At 38.8% G+C, this 17,817-nt stretch overlaps 1 protein-coding gene across 6 annotated transcripts in view; it reads right to left on the minus strand.

The window, feature by feature from the left end:
* TXNDC16 (thioredoxin domain containing 16) overlaps window positions 1-17,817 on the minus strand; it is a 460,012-nt gene that overhangs the window by 347,461 nt on the left and 94,734 nt on the right. For all 6 annotated transcript variants that reach the window (XR_010137039.1, XM_054530668.2, XM_063715845.1 and 3 more), the window contains 2 exons: window positions 17,104-17,188; window positions 15,349-15,487 (listed from right to left, as the gene is read on the minus strand). Coding sequence is in view for 5 of the 6 variants with exons in the window: in XM_054530668.2 (XP_054386643.2) it covers window positions 15,349-15,487; window positions 17,104-17,188 (224 nt within the window). In the remaining variant the exon portion in view is untranslated. The remainder of the gene's footprint in view (window positions 1-15,348; window positions 15,488-17,103; window positions 17,189-17,817) is intronic.

The raw sequence follows: 17,817 nt of genomic DNA on the forward strand, positions 1-17,817 counted from the left end.
CCATAAGATTATACCATGTTTTTACTGTACCTTTTCTATGTTTAGATACACAAATGTTTACCATTGTTACAACAGCCTACAGTATTTAGTAAAGTAACATGCTGTACAGGTTTGTAGCCTAGGAGCAATATGCTATACCTTACAGCGTAGGTAAGTAGTAGGCTATACCACCTAGATTTGTATAAGTACATGCTATATAAACTTTGTATGATAAAATCACCTATCGATGCATTTCTCAGAAGATATCCTTGTTGTTAAGTGATGCATGACTGTACAAGTACAACATAAGAAAAAGCCTTTCATAAGACAATATTTTGTTCTAAAACTGTACAAATAGGACAGTGAAGCAAGATGGCAGACTAGAGTACTCTACCAGTCATCCCCTCTTCCCCTGCAATGACTACTGCAATTTAACAACTATCTACACAAAAAAGCACCTTCATAAGAACTAAAAATCAGGTGAGTACTCACAGTACCTGGTTTTAACTTTGTATCGCTCAAAGAGGCACTAAAGAGGTAGAAAAAACAGTCTTGAATCATCAATGATACCCTTCCCCCATCCCCTGGCAGTGGCCACACTGCATGAAGAGAGAATCTGTGTGTTTGGGAGAGGGAGAGCACAGCAATTGTGAGACTCTGCATTGAACTCAGTGCTGCCCTGTTATAACAGCAGGCAAAACCAGACTGAACTCAGTGCATGCTCACCCACAGCGGGTGTATTTAAACCATCTCTAGCCGGAGCAGAATTGCCCATCCTAGAAGTCAGAACTTGAATTACAGCAAGACTTGTCACCTCAGTCTGGAGTGTGCTGGGGCCCAAATAAACTTGAAAGGCAGTCTAGGCAACAAAGGCTGCAACTCCTAGGTGAGTCCTAGGGCTGAACTGGGCTCAGAGCCAGTAGACTATAGGCACACATGACCTACTGAGATACCAGCCAGGACAGCTAGGGGAGTGCTGACGCCACCTCTCCCCTAATCCCAGGCTGCACAGCTTGTAGCTCCAAAAGAGACCCCTTCCTTCTGCTTAAGGAGAGGAAAGGAAAGACTAGGAAAGACTTTGTCTTGCATCTTGGATACCAGCTCAGCCACAGGAGGACAGGGCCCTGGTCAGAGTTGTGAAGCTCCCTTTCCAGGTCCCAGCTCTCGGATGACATTTCTAGATACACCCTGGGCCAGAAGGGAAACTGCTGCCACTATGGGAAAGACCTAGTCCTGGCAGCATTTATCAACTGCTAAGTGAAGAGCCCTTGGGCCTAGGTAGTACACTGTAGGACTTGAGTGAGACTCCGAGACTTGCTGACTTCAGGTGAGACTAAGCACATTCTTAGCTGTGGTGGCTATGGGGTGAGACTCCTTCTGCTTGAGAAAAGTAGAGGGAAAAGTAAAGGGGACTTTGTCTTGCACCATAGGTACCAGCTCTGCCAGAGAAGGGTAGAACACCAAACAGGTTTTGGGGGGCCACAATTCTAGGCGTTGGCTCTTGGATGGCATTTCGGGACTTTACTTGGGCCAGAGGCAAGCCCACTATCCTGAAGCATGAGTCCCAGGCCAGACAGCATTCACCACAAGCTGATGGAAGAGCCCTTGGGCCTTAAGGGAACATGAGCAGTAGCCTGCCAGTACTCCCTGTGGGCCTGTGGTAGCAGTGGCCATGGGGTGAGTCTCCTCTATCTGGTCCTGGAGGAACTCACCATCCTAAAGGGAAGAACACAGGCCCAGCTGGCTTAGCCACCTCTGATTTTAGAGCCCCAGGGCCTTAAGTGAACATGGGCAGTAGCCACGGAGTGGTTACAGCAAGTGTTGGGAGAGACCCAGTACTGTGCTGGCTTCATGTCTGACACAGCACAGTGCCAGTGGTGGTGGCCCCTGAGGGTGGTTGCGTCACTCCACCCCCAACCCCAGGTGGCTCAGAACATCTCCATTTGTTTGGGAGAAAGTAAGAGAAGAGAACAGGGGGAGGAGCCAAGATGGCCGAATAGGAACAGCTCCGGTCTACAGCTCCCAGCGCGAGCGACGCAGAAGACGGGTGATTTCTGCATTTCCATCTGAGGTACCGTGTTCATCTCACTAGGGAGTGCCAGACAGTGGGCGCAGGTCAGTGGGTGAGCGCACCGTGCGCCAGCCGAAGCAGGGGCGAGGCATTGCCTCACTCGGGAAGTGCAAGGGGTCAGGGAGTTCCCCTTCCAGGGGTGACAGACGGCACCTGGAAAATCGGGCCACTCCCACCCGAATACTGTGCTTTTCCGACGGGCTTAGGAAACGGTGCCCCAGGAGAGTATAGCCCGCACCTGGCTCAGAGGGTCCTACGCCCACGGAGTCTCGCTGATTGCTAGCACAGCAGTCTGAGATCAAACAGCAAGTCGGCAGCGAGGCTGGGGGAGGGGCGCCCGCCATTGCCCAGGCTCGCTTAGGTAAACAAAGCAGCCTGGAAGCTTGAACTGGGTGGAGCCCACCACAGCTCAAGGAGGCCTGCCTGCCTCTGTAGGCTCCACCTCTGGGGGCAGGGCACAGACAAACAAAAAGACAGCAGTAACCTCTGCAGACTTAAATGTCCCTGTCTGACAGCTGTGAGGAGAGCAGTGGTTCTCCCAGCACGCAGCTGAAGATCTGAGAACGGGCTGACTGCCTCCTCAAGTGGGTCCCTGACCCCTGACCCCCGAGCAGCCTAACTGGGAGGCACCCTCCAGCAGGGGCAGACTGACACCTCACACGGCCGGACAGGTACTCCAACAGACCTGCAGCTGAGGGTTCTGTCTGTTAGAAGGAAAACTAACAGAAAGGACATCCACACCAAAAACCCATCTGTACATCACCATCATCAAAGACCAAAAGTAGATAAAACCACAAAGATGGGGAAAAAACAGAGCAGAAAAACTGGAAACTCTAAAAACCAGAGTACCTCTCCTCCTCCAAAGGAACGCAGTTCCTCACCAGCAACGGAACAAAGCTGGACGGAGAATGACTTTGACGAGCTGAGAGAAGAAGGCTTCAGACGATCAAATTACTCCGAGCTACGGGAGGATATTCAAACCAAAGGCAAAGAAGTTGAAAACTTTGAAAAAAATTTAGAAGAATGTATAACTAGAATAACCAATACAGAGAAGTGCTTAAAGGAGCTGATGGAGCTGAAAACCAAGGCTCGAGAACTACGTGAAGAATGCAGAAGCCTCAGGAGCCGATGCGATCAAATGGAAGAAAGGGTATCAGCCCTGGAAGATGAAATGAATGAAATGAAGCGAGAAGGGAAGTTTAGAGAAAAAAGAATAAAAAGAAACGAGCAAAGCCTCCAAGAAATGTGGGACTATGTGAAAAGACCAAATCTACGTCTGATTGGTGTACCTGAAAGTGATGGGGAGAATGGAACCAAGTTGGAAAACACTCTGCAGGATATTATCCAGGAGAACTTCCCCAATCTAGCAAGGCAGGCCAACATTCAGATTCAGGAAATACAGAGAACGCCACAAAGATACTCCTCGAGAAGAGCAACTCCAAGACACATAATTGTCAGATTCACCAAAGTTGAAATGAAGGAAAAAATGTTAAGGGCAGCCAGAGAGAAAGGTCGGGTTACCATCAAAGGGAAGCCCATCAGACTAACAGCGGATCTCTCGGCAGAAACCCTACAAGCCAGAAGAGAGTGGGGGCCAATATTCAACATTCTTAAAGAAAAGGATTTTCAACCCAGAATTTCATATCCTGCCAAACTAAGCTTCATAAGTGAAGGAGAAATAAAATACTTTACAGACAAGCAAATGCTGAGAGATTTTGTCACCACCAGGCCTGCCCTAAAAGAGCTCCTGAAGGAAGCGCTAAACATGGAAAGGCACAACCGGTACCAGCCACTGCAAAATCATACCGAAATGTAAAGAACATCGAGACTAGGAAGAGACTGCATCAACTAACGAGAAAAATATCCAGCTAACATCATAATGACAGGATCAAATTCACACATAACAATATTAACTTTAAATGTAAATGGACTAAATGCTCCAATTAAAAGACACAGACTGGCAAACTGGATAAAGACTCAAGACCCATCAGTGTGCTGTATTCAGGAAACCCATCTCACGTGCAGAGACACACATAGGCTCAAAATAAAAGGATGGAGGAAGATCTACCAAGCAAATGGAAAACAAAAAAAGGCAGGGGTTGCAATCCTAGTCTCTGATAAAACAGACTTTAAACCAACAAAGATCAAAAGAGACAAAGAAGGCCATTACATAATGGTAAAGGGATTAATTCAACAAGAAGAGCTAACTATCCTAAATATATATGCACCCAATACAGGAGCACCCAGATTCATAAAGCAAGTCCTGAGTGACCTACAAAGAGACTTAGACTCCCACACATTAATAATGGGAGACTTTAACACCCCACTATCAACATTAGACAGATCAACGAGACAGAAAGTCAACAAGGATACCCAGGAATTGAACTCAGCTCTGCACCAAGCAGACCTAATAGACATCTACAGAACTCTCCACCCCAAATCAACAGAATATACATTTTTTTCAGCACCACACCACACCTATTCCAAAATTGACCATATACTTGGAAGTAAAGCTCTCCTCAATAAATGTAAAAGAACAGAAATTGTAACAAACTGTCTCTCAGATCACAGTGCAATCAAGCTAGAACTCAGGATTAAGAATCTCACTCAAAACCGCTCAACTACGTGGAAACTGAACAACCTGCTCCTGAATGACTACTGGGTACATAACGAAATGAAGGCAGAAATAAAGATGTTCTTTGAAACCAACGAGAACCAAGACACAACATACCAGAATCTCTGGGATGCATTCAAAGCAGTGTGTAGAGGGAAATTTATAGCACTAAATGCCCACAAGAGAAAGCAGGAAAGATCCAAAATTGACACCCTAACATCACAATTAAAAGAACTAGAAAAGCAAGAGCAAACACATTCAAAAGCTAGCAGAAGGCAAGAAATAACTAAAATCAGAGCAGAACTGAAGGAAATAGAGACACAAAAAACCCTTCAAAAAATAAATGAATCCAGGAGCTGGTTTTTTGAAAGGATCAACAAAATTGATAGACCGCTAGCAAGATTAATAAAGAAAAAAAGAGAGAAGAATCAAATAGATGCAATAAAAAATGATAAAGGGGATATCACCACCGATCCCACAGAAATACAAACTACCATCAGAGAATATTACAAACACCTCTGTGCAAATAAACTAGAAAATCTAGAAGAAATGGATAAATTCCTCAACACATACACCCTCCCAAGACTAAACCAGGAAGAAGTTGAATCTCTGAATAGACCAATAACAGGAGCTGAAATTGTGGCAATAATCAATAGCTTACCAACCAAAAAAAGTCCAGGTCCAGATGGATTCACAGCCGAATTCTACCAGAGGTACAAGGAGGAGCTGGTACCATTCCTTCTGAAACTATTCCAATCAATAGAAAAAGAGGGAATCCTCCCTAACTCATTTTATGAGGCCAGCATCATCCTGATACCAAAGCCTGACAGAGACACAACAAAAAAAGAGAATTTTAGACCAATATCCTTGATGAACATTGATGCAAAAATCCTCAATAAAATACTGGCAAATCGAATCCAGCAGCACATCAAAAAGCTTATCCACCATGATCAAGTGGGCTTCATCCCTGGGATGCAAGGCTGGTTCAATATACGCAAATCAATAAATGTAATCCAGCATATAAACAGAACGAAAGACAAAAACCACATGATTATCTCAATAGATGCAGAAAAGGCCTTTGACAAAATTCAACAACCCTTCATGCTAAAAACTCTCAATAAATTAGGAATTGATGGGACGTATCTCAAAATAATAAGAGCTATTTATGACAAACCCACAGCCAATATCGTACTGAATGGGCAAAAACTGGAAGCATTCCCTTTGAAAACTGGCACAAGACAGGGATGCCCTCTCTCACCACTTCTATTCAACATAGTGTTGGAAGTTCTGGCCAGGGCAATTAGGCAGGAGAAGGAAATCAAGGGTATTCAATTAGGAAAAGAGGAAGTCAAATTGTCCCTGTTTGCAGATGACATGATAGTATATCTAGAAAACCCCATTGTCTCAGCCCAAAATCTCCTTAAGCTGATAAGCAACTTCAGCAAAGTCTCAGGATACAAAATCAATGTGCAAAAATCACAAGCATTCTTATACATCAATAACAGACAAACAGAGAGCCAAATCATGAGTGAACTCCCATTCACAATTGCTTCAAAGAGAATAAAATACTTAGGAATCCAACTTACAAGGGATGTGAAAGACCTCTTCAAGGAGAACTACAAACCACTGCTCAAGGAAATAAAAGAGGATACAAACAAATGGAAGAACATTCCATGCTCATGGGTAGGAAGAATCAATATCATGAAAATGGCCATCCTTCCCAAGGTAATTTACAGATTCAATGCCATCCCCATCAAACTACCAATGACTTTCTTCACAGAATTGGAAAAAACTACTTTAAAGTTCATATGGAACCAAAAAAGAGCCCGCATCGCCAAGTCAATCCTAAGCCAAAAGAACAAAGCTGGAGGCATCACACTACCTGACTTCAAACTATACTACAAGGCTACAGTAACCAAAACAGCATGGTACTGGTACCAAAACAGAGATATAGATCAATGGAACAGAACAGAGCCGTCAGAAATAATGCCACATATCTACAAGTATCTGATCTTTGACAAACCTGACAAAAACAAGAAATGGGGAAAGGATTCCCTATTTAATAAATGGTGCTGGGAAAACTGGCTAGCCATATGTAGAAAGCTGAAACTGGATCCCTTCCTTACACCTTATACAAAAATCAATTCAAGATGGATTAAAGACTTAAATGTTAGACCTAAAACCATAAAAACCCTAGAAGAAAACCTAGGCATTACCATTCAGGACATAGGCATGGGCAAGGACTTCATGTCTAAAACACCAAAAGCAATGGCAACAAAAGCCAAAATTGACAAATGGGATCTAATTAAACTCAAGAGCTTCTGCACAGCAAAAGAAACTACCATCAGAGTGAACAGGCAACCTACAAAATGGGAGAAAATTTTCGCAACCTACTCATCTGACAAAGGGCTAATATCCAGAATCTACAATGAACTCCAACAAATTTACAAGAAAAAAACAAACAACCCCATCAAAAAGTGGGCAAAGGACATGAACAGACACTTCTCAAAAGAAGACATTGATGCAGCCAAAAAACACATGAAAAAATGCTCACCATCACTGGCTATCAGAGAAATGCAAATCAAAACCACAATGAGATACCATCTCACACCAGTTAGAATGGCAATCATTAAAAAGTCAGGAAACAACAGGTGCTGGAGAGGATGTGGAGAAATAGGAACACTTTTACACTGTTGGTGGGACTGTAAACTAGTTCAACCCTTGTGGAAGTCAGTGTGGCGATTCCTCAGGGATCTAGAACTAGAAATTCCATTCGACCCAGCCATCCCATTACTGGGTATATACCCAAAGGACTATAAATCATGCTGCTATAAAGACACATGCACACGTATGTTTATTGCGGCATTATTCACAATAGCAAAGACTTGGAACCAACCCAAATGTCCAACATTGATAGACTGGATTAAGAAAATGTGGCACATATACACCATGGAATACTATGCAGCCATAAAAAATGATGAGTTCACGTCCTTTGTAGGGACATGGATGAAATTGGAAATCATCATTCTCAGTAAACTATCGCAAGAACAAAAAACCAAACACCGCATATTCTCACTCATAGGTGGGAACTGAACAATGAGAACACATGGACACAGGAAGGGGAACATCACACTCTGGGGACTGTTGTGGGGTGGGGGGAGGGGGGAGGGATAGCATTGGGAGATATACCTAATGCTAGATGACGAGTTGGTGGGTGCAGCGCACCAGCATGGCACATGTATACATATGTAACTTACCTGCACATTGTGCACATGTACCATAAAACCTAAAGTATAATAAGAATAATAATAATAATAATAATAAAAGAAAAAAAAAAAAAAAAAAAAGAGAACACCTTTAATGCCCAGACACAGACAAACATCCAACAGTATCAACAGTGTCCTGGAAAAGATGACCTCACCAAATGAACCAAATAAGACACCAGAGACCAATCCTGGAGAAACAGAGCTATGTGTCCTTTCAGACAGAGAAATCAAAAGAGCTGCTTAGAGAAAACTCAAATTCAAGATAACACAGGGAAGGAATTCAGAATTCTACCAGATAAATTTAAGAAACAGAAATAATTAATAAGAATCCAGCAGAAATTCTGGAGCTCAAAAATGCAACTAACATATTGTAGAATACATCAGAGTCCTTTAAGAGCAGAAATGATCAAGCAGAAGAAAGAATTAGTGAGCTTGAAGACAGGCTATTCATAAACAGTCAGAGGAAACAAAAGAAAAAAGAAAAAAAAAACAATGAAGCAGGGCTACAGGATCTAGAAAATAGCCTCAAAAGGACAAATCTAAGAGTTACTGGCCTTAAAGAAGAGATAGAGAAAGAGACAGGGATGGAGTATATTCAAAAGATAGTAAGAGAATTTCCCAAACTTAGAAAAAGATATCAATTTCCAAGCACAAGGTTATAAAACACTATGCAGATTTAACCCAAAGAAGATTACCTCAAGGCATAATCAAACTCCCAAAGGTCAAGGATTTTAAAAAAAGGATCCTAAAAGCAAGAGAAAAGAAATATAACACATAATGTAGCTCCAATACACCTAGCAGCTGACTTTTCAGCGGCACCTTACAGGACAATAACATGACATATTTAAAGTGCTAAATTAAAAAAAAAACCTTTTACCCTAGAATAGTATATGTGGTGAAAATATCCTTCACATATGAAGGAGAAATAAAAACTTTCCCAGACAAACAAAATCTGAGGAATTTCATCAACACTGGACCTGTCCTACAAGAAATGCTAAAGAGAATGCTTCAATCAGGAAGAAAAGGACACTAATGAGCAATAAAAATTCATCTAAAAGTACAAAACTTATTGCTAATGGTAAGTACACAGTAAAACACAGAATATAATGTTTAACTGTGCTGTGTAAACTACTCTTAAGTAGAAAGACTAAACAATGGACCAATCAAAAATAATAACCACAACAATTTTTCAAGACACAGATGGTACAATAAGCTATAAATAGAAACAATAAAAAGTTAAAAAGCAGGAGATGAAGTTAAACTAGAGTTTAACTTGATAGAGTGTAGAGTTTTTATTAGTTTTCCTTTGCTTGTTTATGCAAACAGTGTTGTTATTGGCTTAAAATAACAAGTTATAAGGTAGTATTTACAAGTATCATGGTAGCTTCAAATCAAAAAAACAAAACAAATACACACAAAAAAATTAAAAAAAAATTAAATCATATCACCAGAGAAAATCACCTTCACTAAAAAGACGACAGGAAGGAAGACCACAAAACAACCAAAGAACACATAACAAAATGGCAGGAGTAAGTCCTTACTTATCAATAATAACATTAAATATAAACAGACTAAACTCTCCAATCAAAAGACACAGAATGGCTGAAGAGATTAAAAAAAAATAATAAGATCCCATGATCAGTTGCCTAAAAGAAACACACTTCACCTATAATGATACACAAAGACTGAAAATAAAAGGACGGAAAAAGATAATCCATGCCAATGAAACCAAAAAGAGCAGGAGTCATTATTCTGATATCAGACAAAATAGATTTCAAGACAAAAACTGTAAGAAGAGACAAATAAGGTCACTATATAATGATAAAGGGGTCAATATAGCAAGAAGATATAACAATTGTAAATATATATGCACCCAACACTGGACCACCCAGGTATATAAAGCAAATATTAGGGCCAAAGATAGAGATAAACTCCAACACAATAACAGCTGAAGATTTCAACAACCCACTTTCAGCAATGGACAAATCTTCTTGACAGGAAATCAGCAAAGAAACCTCAGACTTAATCTGCACTACAGACAAAATGGGCCTAATAGATACTTACAGAACATCTCATTCAATGGCTGCAGATACACATTCTTCTCCTGAGCATATGGATCATTGTCAAGGATAGACTTTAGGTTAAGTCATAAAACAAGTCTTAAAACATTTAAAACAAAAACCTGAAATAATATCAAGCATTTTCTCTTACCACAATGGAATAAAACTAGAAATCAATAATGAGCAATTTTGGAAACTATACAAACACATGGAAATTAAACAATATGCTCCTGAATGACCAGTGGGGTCAATGAAGAAATTAAAAAAGAATTTTTAAAATTTCTTGGAAAAAAACCATACCCAAACCCATGGGATACACTGAAAGCAGTACTAAAAGGAAAGTTTATAGCATTAAGCACCTACATCAAAAAGTAGAAAAACTTCAAAGAAACAACCCAATGATACACGTAAAGAAGTAGAAAAGCAAGAGCAAACCAAACCCAAAATTAGCAGAAGAAAAGAAATAATAAAGATCAGGGCAGAAATAAATGAAATTGAAATGAAGAGAACAATACAAAACATCCGGGAAAGAAGGTGGTTTTCCGAAAAGTTAAACAAAACTGACAAACCCTTAGTCAGACTAGCTAGGAAACAAAGCGAGAGGACCCAAATAAAATCAGAGATGAAAAAGGAGACATTACAATTGATACAGCAGAAATTCAAAAGGTCATTATTAGCTACTATGAGCAACTATATGCCAATAAATTGGAAAATTTAGAAGAAATGGACAAATTCTTAGACACATACAACCAACCAAGATTGAACCATGAAGAAATTCAAAACCTAAATGGACCAATAACAAACAAGGAGATTGAAGCTATAATACAAAGGCTTCCAGGAAGAAAAAAAAAAAAAAAAAAAAAAAAAGCCAAAGCTTGGGACCCAATGGCTTCACTGCTGAATTCTACCAAACATTTAAAGAACTGATACCAATTATCAGGGAAATACAAATCAAAACCGCAATGCAATTCCACCTTACTCCTGCAAGAATGGCCATAATTTAAAAAAATAATAGATGTTGGCATGGATGTGGTGAAAAGGGAACACTTTTACACTGCTGGTGGGAATGTAAACTAGTACAACCACTATGGAAAACAGTTGGAGATTCCTTAAAGAACCAAAAGTGTATCTACCATTTGATCAAGCAATCTCACTACTGGTGCACACACATTTATAGCAGCACAATTTGCAATTGCAAAAATACAGAACCAGCCCAAACGCCCATGAATCAACAAGTGGATAAGAAAATGCGTTTTATATATATATATATATATATACACACACACACACACACACACACATACATATACATATATGTATACATACACACACACACTGTGAAATATTACTCAGCCATAAAAGGAATGAAATAATGGCATTCGAAGCAACCTGGGTGGAGCTGGAGACCATTATTCTAAGTAAAGTAACTCAAGAATGGGAAATCAAACATCATATGTTTATAAGTGTAAGCTAAGCTATGAGGACACAAAGGCATAAGAATGATATAATCGGCATTGGGGACTTGAGGGGAAGGGTAAAAGGAGGGCGATGGGATAAAAGACTATACATTGGGTACAGTGCATACTGCTCAGGTGATGGGTGCAGAAATCACCACTAAAGAACTCACCCATGTAACCAAATCCCACTTGTTCCCCAATAACCTATTGAAATTAAAAAAAAAAAAAAACCACGAATACTAATCCTACTCAAACTATCCTGGAAAATAGAGGAGAAAGGAGTAATTCCAAACTCATTCTACAAAGCCAGTATTACCCTGGTATAAAAACCAGACAAAGGCACATCAAGAAAACAAAAGGCCAATATCATTGATGAATATCAATTGATGCAAAAATCCTCAACAAAATATCAGCAAACCAAATTCAACAATACATTAAAAAGATCATTCATCATGTCCATGTATGATTTACCCCAGGGATGCAAGGATGGTTCAACATACCCAAATCAATCAATGTGATACATTATATCAACACAATAAAGGACAAAAACCATAAGCTCATTTCAACTGATGCTGAATAGCATTTGATAAAACTCAACATCCCTTCATAAAAAAAACCCTCAAAAAACTGGGTACAGAAGGAATATACCTCAACATAACAAAGCCATATATGCCATAGCCACAGCTAGTGTCATTCTGAATGGGGATAAAGTCTTTTCTCGAAGATCTGGAACGTGACAAGGATACCCACTGTCATGACTAATATTCAACATAGTACTGGAAGTCCTAGCTAGAGCAATCAAACAAGACAAAGAAATAATGGGCATCCAAATTGGAAGGGAAGAAGTCAACTTATCTTTGTTTGCAGATGATATAATCTTATATTTGGAAAAACCTAAAGACTCCATCGAAAAACTATTCAAGCTGATAAAACAAATTCAGTAAAGTTGCAAGACAAATCAAAATACAAAAATCAGCAGCATTTTTATATGCCAACAGTGAACAATCTGAAAAAGAAATCAAGAAAGTAATCCTATTTACAATAGCCACAAATAAAATTAAATACCCAGGAATTAACTAAAGAAGTGAAAGATCTCTACAATGAAAACTATAAAACATTGATGTAAGAAACTGAACTGAACACACAAAAATAGAAAGATGTCACATGCTGATGGACTGGAAGAATCACTGTTGTTAAAATATTCTTAATACCCAAAATAACTACAGATTTAATGCAAGCCCTATCAAAATACCAATGACATTCTTCACAGAAATAGAAAAAATAATTCTAACATTTATATGGATTCACAAAAGACCCAGAATAGCCAAAGCTATCCTAAGCAAAAAAGAACAAAACTGGAGAAATCACATTACCTGACTTCAAATTATACTATAGAGCTATAGTAACCAAAGCGACATGGTACTGGCATAAAAACAGGCACATAGACCAATGGAACAGAATACAGAATGCAGAAATAAATCCATACATCTACAATGAATTCGTTTTCGACAAAGGTTCCAAGAACATACATTGGGGAAAGAAGAATTTCTTCAATAAATGGTGCTGGGAAAATTGGATATCCATAGGCAGAATGAAACTAGACCCCTATCTCTCATCATATACAAAAATCAATTCAAAATGGATTCCAGACTTAAATCTAAGACCTTAAACTATGAAACTACTACAAGAAAACACTGGGGAAACTCTACAGGACACTAGACTGGGTGAAGACTTCTTGAGCAATATTATCCCACAGGCACAGGCAACCACAGCAAAAATGACAAATGGGATCACATCAAGACAAAATGGTCCTGCACAGCAAAGGACACAATCAACAAAGTGGAGAGAGAGCCCACAGAATGGGAGAAAATATCTGCAAACTACCCATCTGACAAGGGATTAATAACCAGAATATATAAAGAACTGATACAACTCTGTAGGAAAAAATCTGATTTAAAAAATGAGCAAAAGACCTGAATAGACATTTCTCAAAAAAATACATACAAACAGCAAACAGGTACATGAAAAGGTGCTCAACATCACTGATCATCAGAGAAATGCAAATCAAAACTACAATTAGGTATTATTTCATTCCAGTTAAAATGGCTTTTATCCAAAAGGCAATAACAAATGCTGGTGAGGATGTGGAGAAAAGGGACCCCTCGTACACTCTCCGTCGGAATGTAAATTAGTGCAACCACTATGGAGAACAGTTTGGAGGTTCCTTAAAAAACTAAAAATAGATCTATCTTACTATTCAGCAATGTCACTCCTAAGTACATTCCCAAAAGAAAGAATATCAGTATACCAAAGAGATATCTGCACTCGCAGATTTATTGTAGCACTATTCACAACAGCCAAGATTTGGAAGCAACCTCCGGGTCCATCAACAGATGAATGAATAAAGAAAATATGGTACATACACACAATGAAATACTATTCCATCATAAAAAAAAGAATGAGATTCTGTCATTTGCAACAACATGAATGGAACTGGAGGTCATTATGTTAAATTAGATAAGCCAGGCACAGAAAGACAAAAAGCACATGTTCTCACTTATGTGTGGGAGCTAAAACTTAAAACAATTGAACTCATGGAGATAGAGGGAAGGATGGTTACCAGAAGCTGGGAAGGGTAGTGGAAGAGGACTATTGAAAAAACTGGACATCCATATGCTGAATGAAACTAGACTGCTATCTTTCACCACATACAAAACTCAGTACAGCCTCTGGTTGTACTAATTTACATTCCCACCAAGAGTGTATAAGAGGTCTCTTTTCTCCACATCCTCACCAGCATTTGTTACTGCCTATCTTTTGGATAAAAGCCTTTTTAACTGGAAATGATGGGGAGTGGGGAAGTAGGGATGGTTAATGGGTACAAAAACTAGTTTGAAAGAATAAATAAGACCTAGTATTTGCCAGTGTGACAGGGTGATATAGTAAAAAATAATTTAATTGTTCATTTAAAAATAATTAAATAAGTAAATTGGATTGTTTGAAACACAAAGGGTAAACACTTGAGGTAATGGATACCCTATTTACCCTGATGTGACTACTATGCATTGCATGTTTGTATCAAAATACCTCATGTGGCCAGGTGCGGTGGCTCATGCCTGTAATCTCAGCACTTTGGGAGGCCAAGGCAGGAGGATCACTTGAGGTCAGGAGTTCGAGACCAGCCTGGCCAACATGGTGAAACCTTGTGTCTACTAAAAATACAAAAAAAAAAAAAAAAAAAAAAAAAGCCAGGTGTAGTAGTGAGCGCCTGTAATCCCAGCTACTTGGGAGGCTGAGGCAGGAGAACTGCTTGAACCCGGGAGGCAGAGGTTGCAGAGAGCTGAGATCACAGCAACAGAGTGAGACCCATCTCAAAAACAAAACAAAAAAACCCATATAAATAATAAGAATAGTAACTAACATTTGTTGGATGCTTACCATGGACTAAATATTATACACAAAGCACTGTCAAATCATGTCTCATTCAGTCCTCACAATAACTGTCTGCAGCAGATGCTACTATGAGCTACATTTTACGCATGCAGAAACCGAAGAACAGAGAAGTTAACCTATGTCAGTAAGAAATCAACCAATGATTTGAAGCTGGGCAGGCTGACCTTCCAGAATACACACGCTTTATAACAAGTTTCACCCTGGATTAAGCACGTGAACTGAACTTTGGCCACACTAGTCTCAGCAAGATGTAAACTTTTAGCAGTGGACTCAAAATGCTGTATGCATAATGACTGAACAATAAAACAGAACAATCCAGTGAATCTTCAGCTCACAAATCACCATGCCCTGTACCAGCAAAAAATGGAAAAATGTGTATTAACATATACTATCTTTGACTGATCTAGATTTTATTTCAAGTATCACCCTTATTATAAAACATACTCACAAACATTTCCAGTAGTGCATCTGTTATTATTTGAACTATGTCTTGTGCATGGGTGCTAGCTAGTGGGACGCTCTCTATTTTGCCTTCTGTGTGTCTGGCAAGCAGCAGGGCTGGAAGACTTGCAACATATTTGGTTGACCTATGGAGAAAGGTATTATTAAAATTCATGATCAAAATCTAGCATGTCAAAAACATGAAAATCTAGGCTAGGAGGTCACAGTGCGAGGCAGCAAATGGGAAGTCCTACTGCTAAGGAAAAAAATGAACTCCATTTCTAGACAAACTTACCTTCTATGACAACCTACATTAAAAGAAAACAACAGGTAATAATCTATAACAAACTAGATTTTTAAAAAGCAACAAGGCAGTAATCTAGCCAGATTTTTTTTCTATACAACTTACTCAACAAGAAAATAAATCAGATTTGGAACACAGTGAATGGTTCTCGACCTTTCTGGACTTGCTCACCACACTGCTGAGTAAGAAAATGGGCATTTATGAGAAACCTACAATCTGCCAGGCACTATACTAGGTATTCCAATTATGTTTTTATTTAACTTTCAGAACAAAAGTGGCCATTATGACCTCATTTTGCAGATGAAGAAATAGGACTTAGAGAGTGATAAATGGCAGACACAGACTTCAAATGAGGTGTCCCTGACACAGTCTGTTCCTGACATAGTCTGTACTCTCTCCACTGAAACAAGAGCCCAAATCCACCCTCCCACAATCCCTTTCGCTAACTAAACCTAAAAGAAAATTATCTAAATAGAAGAAAGCTTTGTGTAAAATTACTAGTGAAGTAGTCATGTATAACAACTTAATTCATGCCAGAACAAAGTATAGACATTACAACAACATAAGCACTAGTTGAGAGGCCAGTTTTCAGATCACTTAAAGGAACCTCTTAGTTGACCAGTTGGTTATAAACAAAACACACTCTGAAAACTACTGGTCTAGCTCTTTGGACCACGGCTAGATGCACAATGACAGCAGAGTAGAAGATCGTGGGTGATTAGCCATTGTCAGATGGACAGTCCTCATATTTCCTTCTTTAATATATACTTGATGAAAATCAGTGATTTCACATATAGAACAAAAGCCTGATCACCAAGAGCATATGTCACCAGTGTTCAAGACGAAAGATTTAAGCTTAGAAATCACAATTAGGAATTTATCGTCAGAAGCTAAGAAAGACAAACTACTGGGGCCTAATAAGTACACCTATACCTGAAAATGGGCCATAGAGAATGTGATATGTATTAATAATAATCTCCAAATTTGCAGTTCAGTCCTTCATTCTATAGCAACTAAAATATTTTGGTAGCCCATAGAAGTCCCATCTTCTACAGATAAGGTAATTTAAGAGGCTAAAAAAGCAGTGATTTTTATACACACACAAACCCACTCACCCACCCAGGGGGTAAATAAAACCTCAGATGCTCAAAAAGTAAAATTTATCCCAAACTACGATAACTCCAAAGAACCACATTGTAGGTAATAGAACCCAAAGAGGAAAATGTTTATAGGAGGATGGTGAAGTACGAATCCAAGACTGCCCCATGGGGGCTTTCGTCTAAAGTAAAAGAATCTAAAGTACTTCCCAGGTACTTTATTTCCTAGAAGGAAATAAAAAAAATTCTTTAGATTGCTACCTTATTTTCCTCCATCAGCTGTGTAAATATAAGCAATTATTAGATAACATTATTTTGCATAATTTCTTCCTCCCTAAAATTAAAAGAGCAATAAACTTACAGTAGCAAAACATCTTCTTCAGAATAAATTCCAGTGATAACATATCCTTTTAGGTAGTTTCCTGCTTCACTAAAATCTTCTTTTGCTATAAATACATAGAGAAGACAAAAATCTGAAACCTTTATAATTATGTATGCAATTCAACTGATGAAGAGATTTATAGGTGGTAGTATTTCATTATTAATTAATTACAAAAATAATATTTAAGTGCAGATGCCTTATATAATTTAGTGGTTCCAAAATAAATCTGTATTCTCTTTATGACATGGGATTACTAAAGAAATGTCAATTGATATAATGCAACATGGCTTCCAAAACAAATGTACTCTAAATGTAATTCATAAGATTTATAGCACTCTAATCATAATTACTGAATAAATACTTTTTGCCTTTTAATTTACTCCTATGGCAGAGTAAATGGAGACAGCTGTCTTATGTGTAGCCTGAAAAGTAGGTATGTGAAATGATATGCACATTATAACCATAAAATCTAAAAGTATCTATATGCATAAAAAATAGCAGACTGAAAATTCTAGCCCTCTAACAGTGTCTGTGTTAGGGTTGTGCAAGTATAAGGGATTCTGTGTCTTTTAAAAAACAATTCCTACATTTTCTCTAATGTGTTTTCATTAGTTTTGAACTTTGATTAATTTGTATTGTCTTTTCTCATTTGTTAGGATGTACATATTCAAAATACAAGTTATTTCTACAAAT

The sequence above is a fragment of the Pongo abelii genome, chromosome 15 (assembly GCF_028885655.2).
Source record: "Pongo abelii isolate AG06213 chromosome 15, NHGRI_mPonAbe1-v2.0_pri, whole genome shotgun sequence".
Classification (NCBI taxonomy): domain Eukaryota; kingdom Metazoa; phylum Chordata; class Mammalia; order Primates; family Hominidae; genus Pongo; species Pongo abelii.